The 23,700-nt window shown below is 34.7% G+C and overlaps 1 protein-coding gene across 1 annotated transcript in view; it reads right to left on the bottom strand.

The window, feature by feature from the left end:
• KIFAP3 (kinesin associated protein 3) overlaps nucleotides 1-23,700 on the bottom strand; it is a 155,873-nt gene that overhangs the window by 70,051 nt on the left and 62,122 nt on the right. Inside the window, exon 11 of the mRNA XM_043484947.1 lies at nucleotides 9,567-9,667. Within this exon, the coding sequence (XP_043340882.1) occupies nucleotides 9,567-9,667 (101 nt within the window). The remainder of the gene's footprint in view (nucleotides 1-9,566; nucleotides 9,668-23,700) is intronic.

The raw sequence follows: 23,700 nt of genomic DNA, 5'->3' as shown, positions 1-23,700 counted from the left end.
TGTTCGGAAAAGTCCTGGTCTTTTAAGTTGTTCTTTTGCATTTTCCTCCTGATTTCTCATTTCTCACTTGTCCTGACAGATTTTCATTATAGCCACTTTGATGGCTGTGTAGGGGTAAAAGTGGCAGCTCTGTGGGAGTATCCATTGTGGTTTTGATGTGCATTTCCCTGATGAGAACTAATGCAGTTGAGAACCTTTTTAAATGTATGTAAACTGGGTATCTTAACCACTCGGATATCTCTTGTGAAGTGTCCGATCTAGTCTTTTGTCCATTCCTGTCGACTTATCTGCCTTACTGTTAACATTTTAGTGTGAGTTTTCCCAATTATTTTCTGTGTGTATTTGTGAAAGACAGAGATTCTTCTAGAACTACAGTGTCCTAATTTGCTAATTTCTAGATGTACTCATGTCACTCTTTGGGGTAATTAAATTAAAAATTAAAAAATTCATTTCTTCAGTTGCACCACCCACATTTCAAGACCCATGCTTAAAAGCACATGTGCTTTGAAAGTAGCTACCATACTGGACATGCAGACTGAAGATTTGTATCATCACAGAGTTCTCCTGGACTATGCTATTCTAGAACTTGTTTCTGTAAGGATTTAAATTGAGGAGAGCTGCATCTCCAACTGTACAGTCTCCTCCTCTTCCCCTGTTTGCCAGCCCTCCTTGAGAGAAACAAATAACACAGGTAAAAGAATTGTTATAGGTTATTTGCTCACTGTTTTTAAGAACAGTTTTAGGTTCTCAACAAAACTGGGCAGAAGGTATAGCAGTTTCTTATGTACTCCTTACCCCACAAGTGCATAGCCTCCCTCATTATCAGCATCCCCCAGAGGCACATATGTTGCAGTTGATGAACCAAGTTGACCCGCCAGTTAGCACTGAAAGTCCGTAGTTTAGTGTTCACTCTTGGTGTTGTCTACTCTGTGAGTGTGGACAGATGTACATATAATGACATGTATCCACCATTAGAGTAGTTTTATTGGCTTACAGATCCTCTGTATTCTGCCTGTTCATCATTCTCCTCCACCCGACCCATAGAAAACAGTGATACTTAATGTCTCCTTATTTTTGCCTTTTCCAGAATATTGTATGGTTAGAATCATACAGTATGTAGCCTTTTCAGGTTTCTTTCAGCTGCTTCTTTCACAGTAACATGCTTTTAAGGTTCTTCTGTGTCTTTTCATGGCCCGCTAGCTCATTTTTTTTTTTTTTGGTGTAATCCAAAACTATTCCCTTGCATGGATGTACCACAGTTTATTTATCTAGTTACCTATTGAAGTCCATGTTGGTTTCTTCCAAGTTTGAGGAGTTTGGATAAATCTGTAATCCATGTGCAGGTTTTTGTATGGACAGAAGTTTTTGTCTCCTTAGGGTAAATCCAAGCAGCAGGCTGGGTCTTATGGTAAGAGTATGTTTGGTTTTGCAAGAAGTGGCCAGCTCTTCCAAGGTGGCTGTGCTCTTCTGAATCCCTGCTGGCAATGAAGGATTCTTGCTGCCCAGACCCTCCCCAGCCTTAGATGTTCCGGGTCTGGGCCATTCTGATAGGTGTGTAGTGGTATCTCTGTGTTTTAATTTGCATTTTTCTGATTACATATACTGTGGGGCATCTTTTTTATATGCTTATTTGCCATATGTTTCTTCTTTTTTTTTTTTTTTTTAATTTTTTTATTAGTTGGAGGCTAATTGCTTCACAACATTTCAGTGGGTTTTGTCATACATTGATATGAATCAGCCATAGATTTACACTTATTCCCCCATCCCGATCCCCCCTCCCACCTCCCTCTCCACCCGATTCCTCTGGTCTTCCCAGTGTACCAGGCCTGCTTGTCTCATGCATCCCACCTGGGGCTGGGAATCTGTTTCACCATAGATTAGTATAACATGCTGTTCTTTTGAAACATCCCACCCTCACCTTCTCCACAGGAGTTCAAAAGTCTTTTCTGTACTTCTGTGTCTCTTTTTCTGTTTTTGCATATAGGGTTGTCGTTACCATATTTCTAAATTCCATATATATGTGTTAGTATGCTGTAATGGTCTTTATCTTTCTGGCTCACTTCACTCTGTATAAGGGGCTCCAGTTTCATCCATCTCATTAGAACTGATTCAAATGAATTCTTTTTAACGGCTGAGTAATATTCCATGGTGTATATGTACCACAGCTTCCTTATCCATTCATCTGCTGATGGGCATTTAGGTTGCTTCCATGTCCTGGCTATTATAAACAGTGCTGCGATGAACATTGGGGTGCACGTGTCTCTTTCAGATCTGGTTTCCTCAGTGTGTATGCCCAGAAGTGGGATTGCTGGGTCATATGGCAGTTCTATTTCCAGTTTTTTAAGAAATCTCCACACTGTTTTCCATAGTGGCTGTACTAGTTTGCATTCCCACCAACAGTGTAAGAGGGTTCCCTTTTCTCCACACCCTCTCCAGCATTTATTGCTTGTAGACTTTTGGATAGCAGCCATCCTGACTGGCGTGTAATGGTACCTCATTGTGGTTTTGATTTGCATTTCTCTAATAATGAGTGATGTTGAGCATCTTTTCATGTGTTTGTTAGCCATCTGTATGTCTTCTTTGGAGAAATGTCTGTTTAGTTCTTTGGCCCATTTTTTGATTGGGTCATTTATTTTTCTGGAATTGAGCTGCAGGAGTTGCTTGTATATTTTTGAGATTAATCCTTTGTCTGTTTCTTCATTTGCTATTATTTTCTCCCAATCTGAGGCTGTCTTTTCACCTTGCTTATAGTTTCCTTTGTTGTGCAAAAGCTTTTAAGTTTCATTAGGTCCCATTTGTTTATTTTTGCTTTTATTTCCAATATTCTGGGAGGTGGGTCATAGAGGATCTTGCTGTGATTTATGTCGGAGAGTGTTTTGCCTATGTTCTCCTCTAGGAGTTTTATAGTTTCTGGTCTTACATTTAGATCTTTAATCCATTTTGAGTTTATTTTTGTGTATGGTGTTAGAAAGTGTTCTAGTTTCATTCTTTTACAAGTGGTTGACCAGTTTTCCCAGCACCACTTGTTAAAGAGGTTGTCTTTTTTCCATTGTATATCCTTGCCTCCTTTGTCAAAGATAAGGTGTCCATAGGTTCGTGATTTATCTCTGGGCTTTCTATTCTGTTCCATTGATCTATATTTCTGTGTTTGTGCCAGTACCACACTGTCTTGATGACTGTGGCTTTGTAGTAGAGTCCTGAAGTCAGGCAGGTTGATTCCTCCAAGTTCCATTCTTCTTTCTCAAGATTATTTGGCTATTCGAGGTTTTTTGTATTTCCATACAAATTGTGAAATTATTTGTTCTAGTTCTGTGAAAAATACCATTGGTAGCTTGATAGGGATTGCATTGAATCTATAGATTGCTTTGGGTAGAATAGCCATTTTGACAATATTGATTCTTCCAATCCATGAACACGGTATGTTTCTCCATCTGTTTGTGTCCTCTTTGATTTCTTCCATCAGTGTTTTATAGTTTTCTATGTATAGGTCTTTTGTTTCTTTAGGTAGATATACTCCTAAGTATTTTATTCTTTTTGTTGCAATGGTGAATGGTATTGTTTCCTTAATTTCTCTTTCTGTTTTCTCATTGTTAGTATATAGGAATGCAAGGGATTTCTGTGTGTTAATTTTATATCCTTCGACTTTACTATATTCATTTGATTAGCTCTAGTAATTTTCTGGTAGAGTCTTTAGGGTTTTCTATGTAGAGGATCATGTCATCTGCAAACAGCGAGAGTTTCACTTCTTCTTTTCCTATCTGGATTCCTTTTACTTCTTTTTCTGCCCTGATTGCTGTGGCCAAAACTTCCAAAACTATGTTGAATAGTAGTGGTGAGAGTGGGCACCCTTGTCTTGTTCCTGATTTTAGGGGAAATGCTTTCAATTTTTCACCATTGAGGGTAATGCTTGCTGTGGTTTGTCATATATAGCTTTTATTATGTTGAGGTATGGTTCTTCTATTCTGCTTTTTGGAAGAGTTTAATCCATAATGAGTTGCTGATTTTGTCAAAGGCTTCTCCTGCATCTATTGAGATAATCATATGGTTATTTTCAATTTGTTAATGTGGTGGTAATTACATTGATTGATTTGCGATATTGAAGAATCCTTGCATTCCTGGGAATAAAGCCACTTGGTCGTGGTGTATGATTTTTTTTAATATGTTTTTGTTTGGATTCTGTTCGCTAGAATTTTGTTAAGGATTTTTGCATCTATGTTCATCAGTGATATTGGCCTGTAGTTTTCTTTTTTTGTGGCATCTTTGTCTGGTTTTGGAATTAGGGTGATGGTAGCCTCATAGAATGAGTTTGGAAGTTTACCTTCTTCTGCAGTTTTCTGGAAGAGTTTGAGTAAGATAGGTGTTAGCTCTTCTCTAAATTTTTGGTAGAATTCAGCTGTGAAGCTGTCTGGTCCTGGGCTTTTGTTTGCTGGAAGATTTTTGATTACAGTTTCGATTTCCTTGCCTGTGATGGGTCTGTTAAGATCTTCTATTTCTTCCTGGTTCAGTTGACACTTAAATTTTAATTAAAGCCCTCACATTTTAAAATATTAATTTAGTTCAAACTCCACATGCAACATTGTCTTTAATTTGATTGTTACAACACTTCAAAAGTAAGGTAATTGCTAACAACTAGGAAATATTAAAACTAGATTTGTTCTGTTTTAACTATGTCCATTGTCATCTTTTACTAATTTAACAGGAAGGCACTAAAAGGGCTTCAGTCTTTGCAATGAAGAGGCAATAGTGTTCAATCAGACAAGTCCCATATTGAGTATCAGATACCAAAGACCCAGGACTGAAATCACTGTGTCTAGACTCTCTGGCACCTGACTTCACTTATTTACCAGTGACCAGAGGCCAACCCCCACAGCTCGCTATATTCACATACACCTCTACCACCACCACCCCCCTCCCCAAACATCTTTGAATGATTATGGCAGAACTTTGCATGCCTCAGGAATCTCTTCTGACTGGCTACTCCCTAACTCTGCTGTTTGAAGTGATGCTCTGGTTTCTGAACTTCAGCAGATAATGGCAGGCAGGAGCAAAGGGGGCTGTCAGAAAGGACGTTTACCAGCATTCAGCTAAAAAGAGGCATGTAGATCAAAGAGGGGCCAAATAGGACAACTGTGGTGGAAAACATGTGGATTACTATGAAGATTCTTGCACACTGTTCTAGGGTAAAATATTAAATAACACCATGACATCATTACCTAAACATGTACTTTGGCCATTCTATTACCAATAAATACTTTTTATAAGCATCTGGATGGCATTTGCACCTATTTAAACAAAACATGCATCTCAGAGGTCTAAATAACAATGAACTGTTAATGTGTACTCTTAACTATTATTAGAATACAACCATTAACTCCTGGTTATCCCCAAGTATGCTCACCTGAAACAATTCACCCACTGAGACCATTAAGATCATATATGAAGAAAGACTTGCCCTGACCCCCAAATTTTATAGAATACTGGAAGAGGAAAAAATTAGAATATATTGGATAATTAGAGGTAATAAAATACAAAAGAAGAAAAGCAACGTAATAGTGGAAGAAATTATGAGGCATGATGAATTTATAACACCTACTCTGAATGTTAAATAATTTACAAAAGTGAACTCTAATTATAGAGCATCTCAATCTATTTCCACCGAAGTCCAGCTCTTTAAGAATCAACAGAAAAAAAAAAAATCAATAGAATAATTTTTCCCCAAAAGACCATCATCATGCACCATATACAACCTCTTTAGGTTAATCTAGTTTATGAAATGCTGTTCTATGAGCAGTGTTAAGACACTGTTTATTTGGACTAATAAAATTCTGAAGAAATTTTAAAAAGTATAGTATAGGTTCCTTAAGTGTAAACACACTTAAGAAAAGGAGCATTTAAATTGGACTCTGAGTGGTTCCAAAATAGTGAGAACTATTTACTAATGGCATCTTGTTTTAGTACAGTGTTTCACAGTTTATAAAGTTTCTTTACATATATAGCTAATATAATTAAAGAATATGACCATACCACCTATTCTTTTTTGATTGCTGAAATGAATATGAATGACAATTTAATCACTGCTTTCCTACTCTCAGGCTTCCTATGTGGTTCAGTGGTAAAGAATCTGCCTGCCAATGCAGGAAATGCAGGTTTGATCTGTGGGTCCGATTCGTGAGTCGGGAAGATCCCTCGGATGAGGAAATGGCAACCCACTGCAGTATTCTGCCTGGAGAATCCCAAGGACAGAGGTGCCTGGCAGGCTACAGTCCATGGGGTTGCAAAGAGTTGGACACGACTGAGCAACTGAGCATGCAACATTCCTACTTTCAAAGTTATTTTAGGCTTGTCATTTGAAAAATTCATTTGCAATTCTTCACAATATTTACTACACAAAAATTAATGTGCATAATTTCAAAGTGAACAAAGTATTACATTAATTCTAACATATTTCAAAACCCAGATATATAGTTTTATTTAAGAAGAAGGTTAATCAGTTGCTGTCACAAATGAGTTTAAAGCTCTGCTAGTATTATAAACATTACTTTGAATAGTCAATATTTCTGAAAGGAGTATCTTTTTAATTTCTGAAGGAAGCTTGGAAATTTCAACATAATACCAAATTTTCTTTCTTTTATTTTACAATGTACTTTCATAATTGGCACTGGGTGGCAATTAAACCATGCCAATTTTTCCCCAATATGTCAAAGTTGAGCCTTATAAAGTACAAGTTATAGCCTGGATAGCACTTTAGGAACAAACATACTCTAGAGTATCATTTATTTTCTCAACTATGGCTTCATACTAAAAAGTTTCAGGATGTCTACAACATAATAACTTGAAGACACACTTTCACTATTCTTATCAGGGTTGAGCTTTTTAAAAACAGAATATAATAAATTAAAACCCCCAAACAATTACCACTGAATGAATTTTGGAAGATTTTGTTCATGAAATACAGACCATAAATGTTCTGAAAATCCCTCTGCAGAAATGTTTGATGTTAGAAAATTATCTGGCAAGGAAATATGCATGAATGCATGAATATGGCTCTTGAAAAGCTATGGGAGAATTTTCTACAAAGTCTTCAACTACAATAATATTAATGTCTCAAAAGAAATCTAAACAGACTTTTATTTCTGATTTATTGAAAACAGTTTTATATGTTATGCTTGAGATTATAAATTCTATGGTATAGAGAGAAGGGTTAAATAAAAATTTAACAAAAAACAAAATAAGTTTTCCATCTCTGTTTAGTTTACATTTCTCTTTTATTTAATGTCATTCTCTTTAAAATCTAATCTGGATGAAAACAATCAATTTAGACAAAAATATTTTTTTGTCACTGCTTTCCAATTTGTATGTTGTAGTCAATGAAGTTCTGACATTAAATGGGCTTGGAAAAGAATACCCTTTGAAACTGTGAAGGAAAACCTTTGGAACATATGGAGTGAGACTGTAGTAAATCACTTGTAATCTCCCTTCGACATGGCTACTCTTTTATTGAAAACTTGTTTGACAAAGAGTTTGATTACACTTTGCATCAGCTATAGTCTGACATGTGTTATCTCTGTAAGAAGCCTTGCCATGTTAGATAAAATATGCAGTATATTTGAAGGATGCCTACTTTCTGTAAACAAGCATAATTAGTTTATCCCCTGATTTAAAAGCCTAAGAAATTATCCTTGAGAGTTTATCAGCTTTTTAATTATATATGGATAAAGTATTAATATTTTGGAATCGCAAATTCAATTTTTAGAACTGTTTTATTAATTTGGGATGAATAGAAGGATTAATAAGAATTAATAAAAAGAAAAATTATGGTCTTATTTTTTACTACATATTAATCATTTGTCAATATAATACACATTTAATAATTTACATTAGGCTAATAAGGAATTACCTAGTAAGAGGCTTAAGAAGATTACTTTAATAAGCATAATTTACTATTCATATTCTTCTAAAGTATCTTTTAAAAGTGTTATATTTTTATTGTATATTATACATCCTGCAAGTTTCCTTTTATGTATTTATTTATGTTGGCTGTGCTGGGTCTTCACTGATGCACTGTATTTTCTCCGGTTGTGGGCACTGGGGGTTCCTCTCTAGTTGTGGTGAGTGGCTTCTCCCTGGGGTGGCGTGTCCTGTGGAGCATACGCCCTAGAGTGCACGAGCTCAGTAGCTGGGCTTCCCAGACTCTAGGGACAGGCTCAACAGTTCTGGCACAAGGGCTTAGTTGCTCCAAGGCATGTGGGATCTTCCTGGATCAGGGATCAAACCCATGTCTGTTCCATTGGCAGGCAGATTCTTTACCACTGACCAACCGGAGAATCCCTGCTTTCTCTACTTTAGAAAACCATATTATAAAAAATAATATTAAAAATCAGCCCAACTAGTATTCTGATCATCAGATAGTAATCAAATTAGTAGAGCTCAGTTTAATAAAAATTAATGGCACAATAGTGACTTTGAATGTAAATTCTCTAAGAGTAAAACCATATATGTATGTGGTTCAGTGGTAAACAACCTGCTTGTCAATGTAGGAGACATTCATTTGACCCTGAGTCGAGAAGAACTCCTGGAGAAGAAAACGGCAACCCACTTGAGTATTCTTGCCTGGAAATCTCATGGACAGGGGAGCCTAGCAGACTACAGTCCATGGGGTTGCAAAAAGAGTCAGAGACGACTTAGTGACTAAACAACAACAAGGAATCTCAACCCTTAGAGTCCATGAAAGAAAAATCACTAAACTTTTTGAAGACAAATAAACCTAACATATGAAATATACCAAACAACTGAGTTATTGCAAAAATCTTTCTTGAGAACAGTGCTATAAAAGAAAGCAGAAGTATTTTAATGAAGAATTTTTTCATCAGAGCATGCAAAGCATTCAAAACAGTCAACCACAAACAAAATTAAAGGGCAAATGACAAAGTTGGGAAATGTCTGTAATATGACAAGGAGTTAAAATAGTTATTATATATATAGATTTTATGTATTAGTCCCAAAATACTGACATGCCAATGGAAAAATTATCAATAGAAAAAGATTTATAACATGTCAACAATAAAAATGTGAAAAATGTTCAACCTCACCAATATTCACAGAAATGCAAATAAAAAAAACCCCAGACATTCCATTTTTAGAGAAATGATAGTATCTAGTGTTGTTAAAAATGAAATGATAGTTTGGAGAAATCAACTCATGTCTTCTTGGAAGGTAATTTGGCCATATTGTGTCAAATACACAAAATACCTTTTGACCTAGTAATTCTACTTTTAGGAATTAAAACTAAATAAAAAATCAAGATATGATTAAGCTTCTATATACTATGATTTTTACCCCACATTATTTCATTTGCTTACATATGTTTACTTACATCAGCTTTCATGGGATAAACTAGAAAGTTATTTTCATTTTTATACTGTCTGTACTTTCAGACTGTATATAACAAATTTATATTATTTTTAGGAGGAATTTTTAAAAGAAAAAAGCTATTTGACAAATCAAGAGAAGAAAGCAAAAAACACATTTTTTTAATGCTTTTTTAAGAAAACGCTTAAACCACTCACCTGTGGTATGCAGTCAGTATATGCAAACATTGATTTAAAGCGATCATCCATGCTTATATGGTAAAGAACACACATTGCTATTTGTTTGTAGTTTTCATTGCCTGGAAATAAGACATCATGGATATGGTGAGATTTTATATTATGCTATGCCTTGCATGCAATGACCACAAAGGAATTAATTTTTTGTATAACACACTCAAATTAATGCATTAAAACTTTTAAACTACAGAATCAATAAAAATCCTTATACAAATCCTAATTTAGAAGATATGAAATTTTTCTAATTTAGAAAAATATGAAAAATTTGAGCTTCCTATTTCAATTTCCCTGCTTGCCACAACTAGAGGAAAGCCTGCCCAGCCAGGAAGACCTAGCACAGCCAAAAGTTAGCTGAGCAAGCTCGGGGAGTTGGTGATGGACAGGGACGCCTGCGTGCTACAAGGAGGGGTTGCAAGGAGTTGGACACGACTGAGCAACTGAACTGGACTGATTTGAATTCCAAAGTCTGGAGCACACCAACTGTGAAATATCACTAAGTTCCAAGAAACTGCATGTATTTTACAAGACATACTTTTGGAAAAAGTTAATCACAAACTGAAGAATTAATTGTTCTCAGCAGCCCACTAAAATATATATTTGGCCACTGGCCTCCCTATCCCTCCTGTTTTATCAAAATATGTAATTAACACATTTCAGTGATAATGTACAATAAATATAGTAAACAAAAAAGTTTATTTAATGTCTATGAATCAGAAACTGGAAAAATAACATAAACGATAAAAAGTAGAACAGCATTTGCAACATTAAAAAAAAAATGACTATAAATTGCTAAAGGGTATAATATAGACTAATAAGCATAGTCTAAGGATTGTCTTAGAACTTCGGGGTAAGATTCTCGTTTTATACACCTTGAAACTGAAAAAAGGAAAGTGAATCATATAGATTTGAAAAATAAAATGGAACTTGAATATGTCATTTAATCCTTCTACATGCTTTCATATACCATATTTTAAGGATCTTTATATGATCTCAAAGTCAGTGACAAAACTTGAGCTAGAAAAGTTGTTTTGCTAAAAAGTTTTATCCAAAAAATAATATTCTTTAAAAAATTTTTGGCTATATGAAAATCCTGGGAGATACTTGGAATTTTAAAAAAATCAAGTATGTACATAAATTTAATTATCAAGAAAATTTTAAATATATTCTAACAAGGAAGATAATTTCAGCACCATTATTCTTGTGTCTACTATAGTACAAAATTACTAAAATTTTTCAGATATTAGATATATCTTTGTAAGGTGGTTAGCAATTCTTAGAGGACATAAACTTTGGTATTCTTACAGGCTTAGTATATGTAATTTTCTCAAAAAATATCTGCTGATTGATTCTATTTTTAATATTTAAGAAGCAAGGTGACTATACTTAACAATTCTCCAGGCAAGAATACTAGACTGGGTTGCAATGCCCTTCTCCAGGCGATCTTCCCAACCCAAGGATTTACCTGGGTCTCTCGCATTGCAGCAGATTCTTTACTGTCTGAGCCACCAGAGAAGCTGTTATAGTTAACAATACTGTACTGTGTATTTGAAAGTTACCAAGAGAATGTATCTTAAAAGTTCTCACAACCAGAAAAAAAGTATTGTGTGAGGTGATAGATGTGGTAACTAACCTTACCTTACCTTACAGTGGTATAGTTAACTAACCTTATATCTAAACTTAACACATTTTACTATATATATACATATATACATATCAAGTTATCACCTTAAACTTACAATTGTTACATCAATTAGATTTCAATAAAGCTGGGAAAAAACACAATGTTATGTTTAAAAAAATCAGAGGCTAAAACTGAAAAAATAAGCACAAAGACGTCACCGGTTTTACAAGATCTTCAGATGTGACAGAGAAGTGTTTTAAGTAAAATTTCCAAGGGTCTTTCACAGGTAAATTTAAGAAATATAGTGAGCCTCTCTCTATCATCTTGTTTTCCTGGAGCTTATTATATGTTAGACAAAAATATATCATATGCTAAGAAAGAACAATGTGAATCTTCAAAACAGTCTGTCAAATCAATTTTGTCATCTTTATGTGTCAGATGGGGAACCTAACAGAGAAAAATACTTCCTACACAGCCATGCTAAGCAGCTGAACAGGGCTTTAAACACAGGTCTCTCTGACTCAAAAATCTTCACAGAGGTGAAGTTATATACACCAAAGGTATGTTACAATATCTCTCAAATAGTTTTGTATCATAAGGTGAAATGGTCTTTCAAGAGATATTACTAGCAGGTATAAAAGACTGACATACACTGACATATGATAGGATAAAGCACATTTTTAAAACAATTTTTAAAAATCAAGACTTTCGCATCTTTTTAAATTGTTTGGCTAGAGCCTATTTCCAGGGACTCTCAATATCAATGTAAAAATAACTTCTTGGCATAAAACAAAAACAGTAAAATCTAGCATATGCTTGTCAGATGAATACATACTAGTAAACACTTTCATCTTAACTAAAAATCTATGAATTCACTATACTCAACCACTTGGAATATGATATATGCAGAACCTACATTTGGAGGAAAATGTAATTCAAAAATTGTGAAATAACTCCAAGAAAGAGAAAAGTAGAGACTAACTGGGTATTCCCAACTTCATTATTCTGCTTGGGATGAGAGCAATCTAAACAGAAAAGACTTGGGTTTGCATGATATGCAGATTAAAAATGAAAAACTCCAACTTTCTTCCCTAGAGAGGAAAAGTATCTCTTAGGGTTTTGGTCAGACTATATATACTTTACAGTATTTAGCTTTTCATCTGGGGTTGAGATATTTAAAAATCTTTTTAAGGAAGTTCCAACAGTAAACTCAATATTCTGAAGGCACAATCTCTTTCCTTGCTATTCCAGTTTCTTTCTGTATGCTGTTCAGCTGTGGGTAGGTTCGAGTCCTACTTAGTTTTTACAAAATATTATTATTTTTCTCTATGTAATGGATTCACTGATAAGTGGGATTCTAAGTCACACAACTTAATAAATGGTAAAAGAAACAGAGAAATCAATATCCAAAATAAAAGATTCTTCAACATCAAAGTAAATCATCAAATATTAAAATTCAGAATGGCACTAAGAATGAAATACAGAGAAGTGAATTTGCTCAATCATATATGACTCTTTGTGATCCCATGGACTGTAGCCTAGCAGGCTCCTCCATCCATGGCATTTTCCAGGCGAAAGTAGTGGAGTGGGTTGCCATTTCCTTCTCCAGGGGATCTTCCCGACCCAGGGATCAAATCCAGGTCTCCTGCATTGCAGGCAGATGCTTTACCCTCTGAGCTACCAGGGAAGCCATACTAAATAAGTGGTAAAAGAAACAGAGAACTCAATATCCAAAATAAAAGATTTTTTAATATGAAAGTAAATCATCAAACATTAAAACTCAGAGTAGCACTAAGAATGAAATAGGATGCTATTTTGTTTGAGAAGAGTCTGTCTACTGCTGGTATTAGTTAAAAGATCCTAAACTACAGTGTTCTCATGGTACATTCATTTATGAAAGGCGAGAGGAAACAGATTCACCTTTAAGAGATCTGTGCCCCATAAATAGGATAACAAGGAAGGTTTTCTAGAGCAAATTATATGTGTGTGTATACACACACACAAATATGTATTATATGTGACTATGTATCTATATCTTTATCACTTACAAAGGACAATTCAGGAGAAAGGGTATGTGACATAACAGAAAGTCTGTAGTCCTAAAATCACATTTTTAAAAAGTAGATAAATAACATATGCCAGAAACATCTCAGATACAATAGCTTATTAATGCATCACTTTCTTTGTTTTAAAACAGCAAAACCCTCTAGTTTCAAAAAGTAGGATGATTCATTGTGCTACCTGTTCTAACTCCATTCTTCTGTGCTCGCTTTCTCTTTCTCCTCTCCCCATATTCACGGGACAGAGAAAGGTGAAAGCTCCTTGAGTTCTCCTATACCTTCCTAATTCTTCTTTATCTGTGATCTTCTATTTAAAAAAATCTCTGAATATATCCCTAATTTCCCGTAATCTTTACCTAAAATGATTAGCATAATCCCAGAACGTGCTAAAACGAAAGGACTGAAGGGAATAGAAGTTTAAGGGATACGAGGCTATCCCAGAAGACTGGTGGACAGCCAATGTTTACATAACTACAATTCTTTGAGAGAGGGGAAGACAGAATTAAGCAAACTTGATAGTTCCTACTGTATGTTAAGCATGTATTTTCTCATTTAACCCTTAAAACAACTGAAGAGGTAGGTATTATCTTTGATTTGGAGATGAGCTAATGACATTCATTAAGGTTACGAATCCTTCAAAAGGAAACAGCGATGAATCTTAGATTCGAACCTAGGTCTGACTATAAAGCCTGTGTGCATGTACTCTCTAAGTAGGCCTTCCAGGAAACAGCAGAAAGGGTGAAATAAAACCTAATAAACAGGAATTATTATCATTATTCCTTAGAGGCACAGTACAGAAAGGAAATGCAGTTAAGAAGGGACTCTATGGGATCTGGGGGTCTTGGGGGGAAAAAAGGTAAGAAGATGATAGAAGAGGGGAAGAAGGGAGATGAAAGGCAGAAAAGTAATCAGTTATTTATCAGAGTACCTGTGTCCAGATGCAATAGGTTCCAAATGGATGAAAGATCCTGACAGGGACAAATTTACATTGTCTCCTGAGCAGTATGGGAGACTAGATCTATAAGCTGTTCTGAAAGTCATCCTCACTGAATTGGACAAGAACTGCTGTCAAGCAGAGCTTGATTTTATGAGAAAAAGGAGGTGCTAAAAGCTTAAAAGTTGAATAAACTGGTAAACAGAGGCAGTATAACATTGTTGTTCAAAGCCCAGACCCTAGAGGCTGACTGCTTGGGTTCAATTTGTGGCTCTGCCACTTACTAGGGAAAATGGCCTTCTGAGTGTTATTTAACTTTTCTGTGCTTCAGTTTCTTCATCTGTGAAACTGGAATAACAACTGTATCTATCCCAAAGAGTTGGTATGCAAGGATTAGGTGAGAGAATCCTGGTAAAACAATTAGTACTGAGTCTGATACACAAGAAACTGATTCAATAAATGTCATTACTTACTATTATTATGTTGAAAAGAATGTTTCTGTTTTACCGAGAGAACACTATTCTTGCATTTTCTTTTTAAATTTATTTTTAATTGAAGGATAATTACAATATTGTGTTGGTTTCTGCCGTATCACGTTTTCCTAATATATATGCTGTCTTTGTGGTTTTCTATCCTCAAGATTTGACTGTAGTTTAGAGGTAATGCAGGTTTAAGAAGCAGCCAAGATTCCTCCGAGATGGCTATACAGGGTTCACACGTATATTCTGCCCCTGTAGCTGAGCCACTTGCTCCCAGTCACTTTCCAATAAAGCTCTGTTATACCCAAAGCACGGTCTTAGGAGAGTCATCTTCTGTCTCAAGGTTCTGTTCAGTGACCCCTATCTGCTTCATCTGAACCCTTCATCAGCCTCTCATTCTCATAGGGTTATAAACCCCTAATCAGAACAAAAATTGGGAAAAGAAAATTATCAAAGGAGAGATAACTGTCACCAGTATGTGTTCTTCCACCAGCACTACCACAAACACACTGTGAACCTCTCTTCCTTCTGTCCTGGAACAGAACTTAATTTCACTCCTAGAGTAGGGAACAGCTGTGGAAGTGATGGGCTATAAGATGAAAGGATACAGAGAGAAAAGTCTGAAAACATAGAAGACAAACCTCACAATTAACTATATTAATTCACTTATCTTTAAGTAGCATGTCCCAGGCAAATAAAATGTATAGGTGTTTCCCATTTGTTTGAGCTGAGCACAACTAGACAATAGAAACTGAAATACAACCAGCACTATACCAGAGATACATTTCTTTTCCCCTTGAGTGAAGCGTGAACGGGGGTGATGACAGATCTAAGGGACTACAACACTGTACCCAGAGGTCTATATACCCAATTTGCAGAGATGTCTTCTAGATTTTATCTGGGTAAAGGTTCAATCAATTGATTTGCAAATATCTATAAAATGGATTTTCTTCTCATTCTGTATTTGTTTAGGGAATGAGAAAAGATATAAAATGATACTTGTCCTTTTATTAAAAAATGATGCAAATGTTTTATAAATTGTCTTGTTACCTATATATTACCTTGATGGTTCTAACTCTTATTTTATTGTTACAAATCACATATTTCCAATCTCCCCTAAAGAACTGCAAGATAGGAAAATTACAGTATATGAACCACAGGTATCTTACTCATTGTATCATAAATGACTATACAAATGATTGACTGCTTGATAAAAACACAGCCTATACCTTAATGGCATCTAGCAGATATCTGACAGATACAGCAGAAGGACAAAGCACTGGAGGAAAAAAGTGAATACCTGGAGGGAGAAGGTGTCTGGAAATAACCCAAATTCCTCTCTTCAAACACAGCTGCACACAGAAAGTAGAGGCTTCTGGCAGCCAACATGTATTATTAACTATTACTTAAAAACAAATTTAAAGATCACATAGCAATAAACAGCCATTAAGAGAGATTAAATGGTCCAAGTAAAATTAAGGCTTATCCTTAATAGTCTTTTTCACTCGCTGGTAGAAAAGATGTGTTCTTAAAAAACAAATCCCCCCAAATTCTTGCATATCCTAAAGGAATCTGGGGCTGGGAGTTACAATTTTCCCATAAGAACTCGTGATTAAGAACCATAAACTCTAGCTAACCAACTATGATTTCTCCACATCCTACAAATGGCAGACATTTCAAAAGGGTTCCTTTAAGACTTATAGACATCAATTATTCCCTAATGGCATCCCAAGTTAAAACAGTCTGCCAATAGTTGCTATGCTGGCATAGCACCAAAGGCTCTGTGAATTTTGAGCAGAGCAGTGAAAAGATTGAATATTTTGGGAACTAAGGTCCTTAATGACTAGAGGTGGCTTAGTCAGATCTGCTCAAGTAATAAGCGCAGGATGAAAAAAAAACAGCCTAGTCATTATGATTCCTTTGGTATTTATGGTAATAAACATGAATCATGATGAACTCACTGGCTATTAAATGCAGAGGTCATAAGTACTTCGATAGGATTTCCACAGGAATTCACCGTTAATTAGCTGGATCATTATTTGAAAGCGTTACTGAATTATCTTAGCAGTTGTGCAGCCATTCACCTCAAAATTGGTCATTCCCAGCTGAGGGCAGTTAATGCCTTAACAAACTGGTCATTAACTCCAGCAACTGATTTTATGGGAATTACTGCACTTATAATGTACATTCAAGATTTTTTTTTTTCTTTTTAAAGAAATTTGCAGCTGTAGTTCAGCTGGAGCAGCTGAAGGAGGAAAAAAGTCCACTCTGGTTGCTCTCACGACCGATTTTCTGCCAATTAAAGGGCAAACGCATGCTGATGGGTTTTGAATTTTAAAATGTCTTCAGTTTTTTTTCATCTCAAGTGATTAGTAAAAATACCATTTAGCTACTAATTTTGTAAGACACTTGGGATTTTCCATTCACAGTTCAGCCAAGCAGAAACATGAGTTCTGAACACCAGAACTCAAAGCCAAATTTCCGCTGCTGCAGTAGACCCAGCCCAACACTTTGTAAAAACAGAGTGAGAACACAAGTTATGGGCCACATTATTAGCCAGATTCTGATTCCCTTCTGCACTCCATGTCTTCGTTCAAAGCAGAAAACTCCCTTTGAAGTCACAAAGGGTCCATGAAAAGATAAGAGAAGTGGGAATATGAACACCCCTTTATTAGAATAGAGCAGCATTAAGGTGATGAATTACCCCTGGAAAGTCTATGTGAATAGCATACTTCAAAATTCATAAGTGCCTTTAAATTTACAGTAGAGTTGGAGCCCTTAATGCTCTATCAATATAGTGAAAAATGTCACAGGGAAAATCACCACTTAAAAGATAACTGCCACAATTATTGAACATATATATTGACTATACTGAAATACACTGAAAAATATATTGCAAGTATACTAGACATTCTTTTGTACATGTTTCCATATTATTTTTTGTTTCACTTATTAGAGCACATACTGCAGATACATAACCAGCATGACTAGATAGATAGAGTTAGTTAAAACTTGAATTTGGAGAGACCAATTTTTAAGATTGCAACTCTACTGGATAGTCTTCTCTTCTAGAATGGATTTGTTCAGTCATTTCTAATAGAGATTTGATATTAATAGATAAAAGCCAAAGGTTTTTAACCATGAGTTGGGGAGGGATGACAGAATTTATAGGTTACAGTGATCAGTATGAAAACAAGTGTAACAATAAGTTTTGTGATACAATGGTTTATGGAAGATTTTTGTGCCCAGTTACTTAATTTAAAAATTGTAACAAAACTTAAATTGTAAATCTACCATTAAGCTTAATAGTTCTGTCACATTAAGACATATTCATAAAATAAGTACTCCAAAATTCAACACTTTTGACATATTTTCACTCTTTTTTACTATGTGCTGTGCTGTGCTTAGTCACTCAGTCATGCCCAACTCTGAGACCTTTTGGATTGTAACCCGCCAGACTCCTCTGTCCATGGGATTTTTTAGGCAAGAATATTGGAGTGGTTTGCCATTTCCTCCTCCAGGGGATCTTCCCATCCCAGGGATCAAACCCACATCCCCTGGGTCTTCTGCATTGCAGGCAGATTCTTTGCCAGCTGAGCCATCAGGGAAGCCCTTTCTTTTTAGTATGTACAACTGTACATTTTGCCATGTGGTTTATTTTTAAAATATTTTCAATGTTTCAATTATTTTATTACCTTGTCTGGAGTATTCTTTTATCCAGAGCATACAACAACTTATTTACAATACACTACAAAACATGCATGCTTGTAGTACAAATGATAAGGTCCAAAATAAAGCCCTCAACAATGGCTGCTTTCAAGCCTATAGGCTCACATCTTTCTTAATGTGCTTTGGTCAGCTTTTACCACCTAGAAATGGAGACACCCCAGGCAATATTCACACACGGAGTATTGGAACCAGCTGGTGATAGAAGAATCCTAAGAAAAAAGGCTTCTTGATTTAATTGGGAAAACAGGAGGAAGCATAAATTTTACTGCCATTAATAACTTCAAGCAATCTTGATATGACTCTACTTCACCCTGACGGCCAGACATGTGCTTTTTGTTAAAGTGTTTGCCACATCTGACCCCTATTGTTTGCTCATTTGATCAGGTAAGAAAATGTAGGTTTATTTATAGGATAAATGAGGCCTATTAAAATTGAGAAACAGTGTAGTAGTCTATAGGAGCTACGTACTGAAATAGATGTGTGAAATTCCGTAACAGTTGTGTAATAAACAGGCCAAATAAAGTTATAAAAAAACTACTTTATGTTTCTTAAAGAAATCATCATAAAGGCAACTTAGTATTTAAAAAATGAAAAACAGTTCCTATTGGAAAACCTTCTGACCATTTTGCTTTTAATAAACAAGTCAGAAAAGGTTATTTATAAAATATTAATCTGTTTCTAAAGACAAGCTTATTTCTTCATTTTATGATACTTTATAAATTAAGTCATATTCATATATAATGAAAAGTTAAGTAAACTTTATGAGGGAATTTCAGGAGTGTTTAGAATTTAACTTCTAAAATTTTATCTTAAGGACATATGACAGAATGGTCAAAGAAAATAACCCTTAATTTTTAAGTGATCAAAGTTTAGAGTTTAACAGTATCTACTCTGGTGATCTCCAACAATAAGGAAAATCAGACTTGTTTCAACCAGAAGAAATCAAACATTTATCACTTAACTTTTGACCTGGTCTGACTCCCTACATGCTGATAAAATCTTTCTACAGCCTTGGAAAATGCCCTGAAACCCAGATTACCTAATTAATCCAGATCAAGATGAATCAGGTGCTATTCTTACTCTTAAAACCATTCTGGGTCTACTCACATAATGTAGAAAAATTTATATCTATTTAGAACACCCTAGAAACTAATTTATCTTCAACTGAAGAGAATATGGTCTAACATTTGGATTCGTTTTGAAATGATTCATGTGTAATTGTGAAACAGGCATGACAAAGTGCTACTGAATCTAGGAATCCTAATTTTTCTGCCATAACCAATAAAATTAGTTTCAGCAAATTAGCATAGATTCACGACCCTCAACTGTAAAGAAATCAAAAGGAAAGAAAAGAAATGGGATGACAGCTAAAAGGTAAATGAGTGAAGAGTCAAGAAGAATCTTTATTAAGATGGATGAAATGATAGCATAATTGTATTTGATGGGAATGATCTAATAGAGAGGGAAAGTTAATAATGTGGGACAGAGGGGAACTTCTGGAGCAAGAATCTTGAGTAGGAGAGAGAATGGAATAGGGAGGGAGTATGGCTTATGGTAAGAGTAGGGGCAAGTTCGTAACAATGGGACAGAAGCAAAGTGTGGAAACAGATGCAGGCAGGAGGGTTAACTGTGGCAACAGAAACTCATGGAAATTCTCTTCTACCGCTTCTACTTTCTCAGTGAAATAGGAAGCAAAAGAATGTAATGAGATGAGGATAAGGCGCTGGATTTAGAAGAAGGTGGAGGAATCAAATTCTCACCTAAAAGAAGGGGAGAATGATTAGACAAAGGAAACAGGATAACTGCTGGGCAGCATTGAAGGCCTAGTACTGATTACCCAGATGCTAGATCACCTAGATTATCTTTATGCGGCTGTCCCTCTGAGCTCAGGGTCTTCTGTTCTCATCTTCCTAGACTGTGCCATGTATCTCCAAACCTTCATGAAGCACCAAAGAAACTGGTAAAAACAATTCTTACTAAGATGTGAGTGGATGAACACTTAGATATTCAAAGGGCAAGGCAAGAAATAAGTAAATGTCTAAATTTAAGAGAAAAGCAGGAGTATCCTATGGGAATAGGAGTGCTTGGGTCTTGCCTAGAAATCCAAATATAAGATTAAGAAAACGTATTTTGGCAAAACCAAACATGTCTTCCAGCTAGATTTAACCTGCTAATTTGAGACTCCTGACATACTGTCACTATGAGGAGTACTTGCATTTAATATGAATTAAAAGCTTTAAAAGAATGCTCTAATTCACTGGTTTTCAAACTATGTTTTGAGGATCCCCAAAGGGGATCCACAATGTCACACCATTTTATAATACTACTAATACATTATTTTCATCTTTTTACTCTCATTATTTCATAAGGCTACATGACATAATATATATGACATATATGACATGATTTCACAATATATTGTTGAGGGAGATACGAGAGCCAGATGTTGTCTGACTGTAAAGAGATTTGCAAAAGTAAAACTATGTCCCTCCTCTCAGAAATTTCTGGAAAAGGGTTCTTTTTCATAAAAATACTTATGTTAACATATAGCAGGTTATTTTAAAATAAATATGTAACATTTTGTTTTATTTTTGAATATAATAAATATCCATAAACATAACTCCACATAAACCAAAAATAGTGGGGGTCCTTAATTATTTTTAAGAGTATAAAAATGTCCTGAGACCAAAAGTTTGAAATTTGATGCTCTAACCATTGAATTCCAGCAATCTCCTAATAATAAGGAACTTACAAAATAGCAGAGAAAGTGTGGAAAGTGGTGACTGCCTGTAATTTAAAGGTAGCCACGTAATCTGCCTAATCATTAGGTTGGTTGTGCTTATTCTATTTTTATTTTAACACATGCAAAAATTCATGTTTATAACATAAGACTTGTATATTTTGTAAAGTTTATTCCATTGAGTTAAAATGCCTTTGAAAATCAAGTTAAAACTGAAAGACTGACATGAAAATGCAGAACACTACTCAATTTAAAATACACATCAATGTCATTCACAAAAGGCGAAAAACAGTGTAAATAAACTTAAAACTGTCCCAAAGAGTTCATCAGTGAACTGTGGCAGTTTCTTAATGAAATCATTAAGCATGCACTCTGTAATACACTGCTTCTGTGATATTTAAGCTTTATGCATGAAGCAATGTCACGATGAACTAGGCTCTTCTAAAGAATACATTTCAGTTGTATTTTTATGCTTGCTTCTATGCTAACACCATCCCCAAGCACATTAAACAATACTCAGTGTATGAAGCAGCAAAACTATGATACCTCTCAGGAGGTACAAAAACATTATTTGCCTGGTGCATCTGACAAAAAGCTATTAAAATTTAGCTTTTCAAGTTACTTTTGAAACACTATCAGTGCATTCTCTAGGGAACTGAAGAATACACTATGACAAGGAATTTCCTTGCCATTTCCCAACCCAGGATATTATGACATAAGGAAGCACTCTTGAGACATATCAATGTCAAATGGTTTAAGGACTTATGACAAGGGAATTTTTCTTTTAATGATATGATTCCTAGATGAGACAAAAATCTTTAAACACTTTATAAAAACTTAACTCAATATCATAAGAAACTCGAACAAACTGTCTAACAATTATATAAATAAAGCTAAACTTTGTAGGTCTAATTCAGTTTGCATATAATTACAATTGATGAAACCATCGGCTATGATAGGTCTCCCAGATGGTAATGTAGTTACTAAGCATAAGAAACTATGTCAAGTACAGGGATTAATAGAGCTGAAAAGATTATAAATTGATACTGAACTAAATAGAGATAAATTTAAGATCCTTATGAAATATTAAGATATCAAAAAGTCAAATAAGTGAATAATTTTGGTGGTATTTAGGCAAATAAAACAAAGGAACTTAGATATAAATTTTTACAATCTTTGGATACTAGGTTTTCCAAGGACCCAAATAAAAGTTTTGAAATATTTTGCGAGATAATGCCTTCTTTCTCTATGCCTAGGAAAAGATCAAAACTATTCAAGAAAATTGATTTCAGGATAAATCAACAAACAACAATTTAAATGATAATTTCTAAAATTCCTTATCAACCCCTTTATATGTCCCTGATGTCAAAGGAAAAAGCTAAATTCAAAATTTCTAATAAAAAAATACTCATGTGATAAATCAGTACTAATAAAATTTTTGGTTTTATTAAGAGCCTCACATGTCAAAAGAGCTGACCTATAGCACAATTTCTCCTTAACCTTTAATAGTTATTCAAATCACAAAACCTTCCACAAGTAGATATTTTTTTCCAGTTATTCAGCAATTCTCACAACAGCAGGGGTCGCAATGTACTAGTTAAATGTTTCAGGATCCAAAGGAAAGGGATTAAATGTTCATATAGTGCGGCGTTATTAGAGCCTGAAAGATTAATGATTCATTATTCTCTAGTTAAAATAATCTATTATTAATCATACGAACATTTTTCGGTTATGGGGTCCCCAACTAATAATAAATAAATCTACTTAAAATCATAGCATTTTCAGTTGAAACAGCATCCTTTAAAAATCACTTCTGAAAAGTTCTACCAGATGTACAACTTTACAAAAGTGCTTTTGCACTCCTTAAAAAATTAAGTAATTTCTATATATAATGTTAAATTGAGTCATTTGTCAACTTGAACATATACTGAATAAAGAATTTATTTCTAATGAAGAAAGCAAACTGACCAGTCATATTATATTATATACTAAATGCTCTTTCTTTCTTGATAACTACAGTGAAGAAAATGTAACTCAAGTTCTTCAAATACTTGATTTACAGCAAGTTTTTTCCTCTTTCCAAAAAAATTTCAGTTCCATGGAATCATTCCAAGTGCCAGCCAAGAGTAACCTAGAATAATGTAGATTATCTACTAATGTGTTAACTTTTAATTAACACATTAAAAATCCAAGAGATTGATATTTCTGAAGATTTGAAGGGAAAGAAGTATAATCACTTTCCCTAGTTCAGCTGTCTAACTGAACATCGAATCAGAGGACATAAAATCAATGATTAAGTCATAAGTAGAATTTAAAAAGAATAAAAAATAGAAAATATACCACACTGCACATAGAAATGATAAATACTGCTTCATGAATATTTACAAATTACATATTAAACAAAATGTGTAATATTTATTGCAAAACAATGTATATTAATATACACACATATATACATACAAACATATACATACATGCACATGTGAGTACTGGGTTGCAATGTAAAGTATGATACTATAGTCTGGGATAAAA

This window comes from Cervus canadensis, chromosome 13 (genome assembly GCF_019320065.1).
Source record: "Cervus canadensis isolate Bull #8, Minnesota chromosome 13, ASM1932006v1, whole genome shotgun sequence".
NCBI classification, from domain to species: domain Eukaryota; kingdom Metazoa; phylum Chordata; class Mammalia; order Artiodactyla; family Cervidae; genus Cervus; species Cervus canadensis.
Note: the sequence above shows the minus strand (reverse complement) of the source record. Positions and strands in the feature narration are given on the sequence as shown.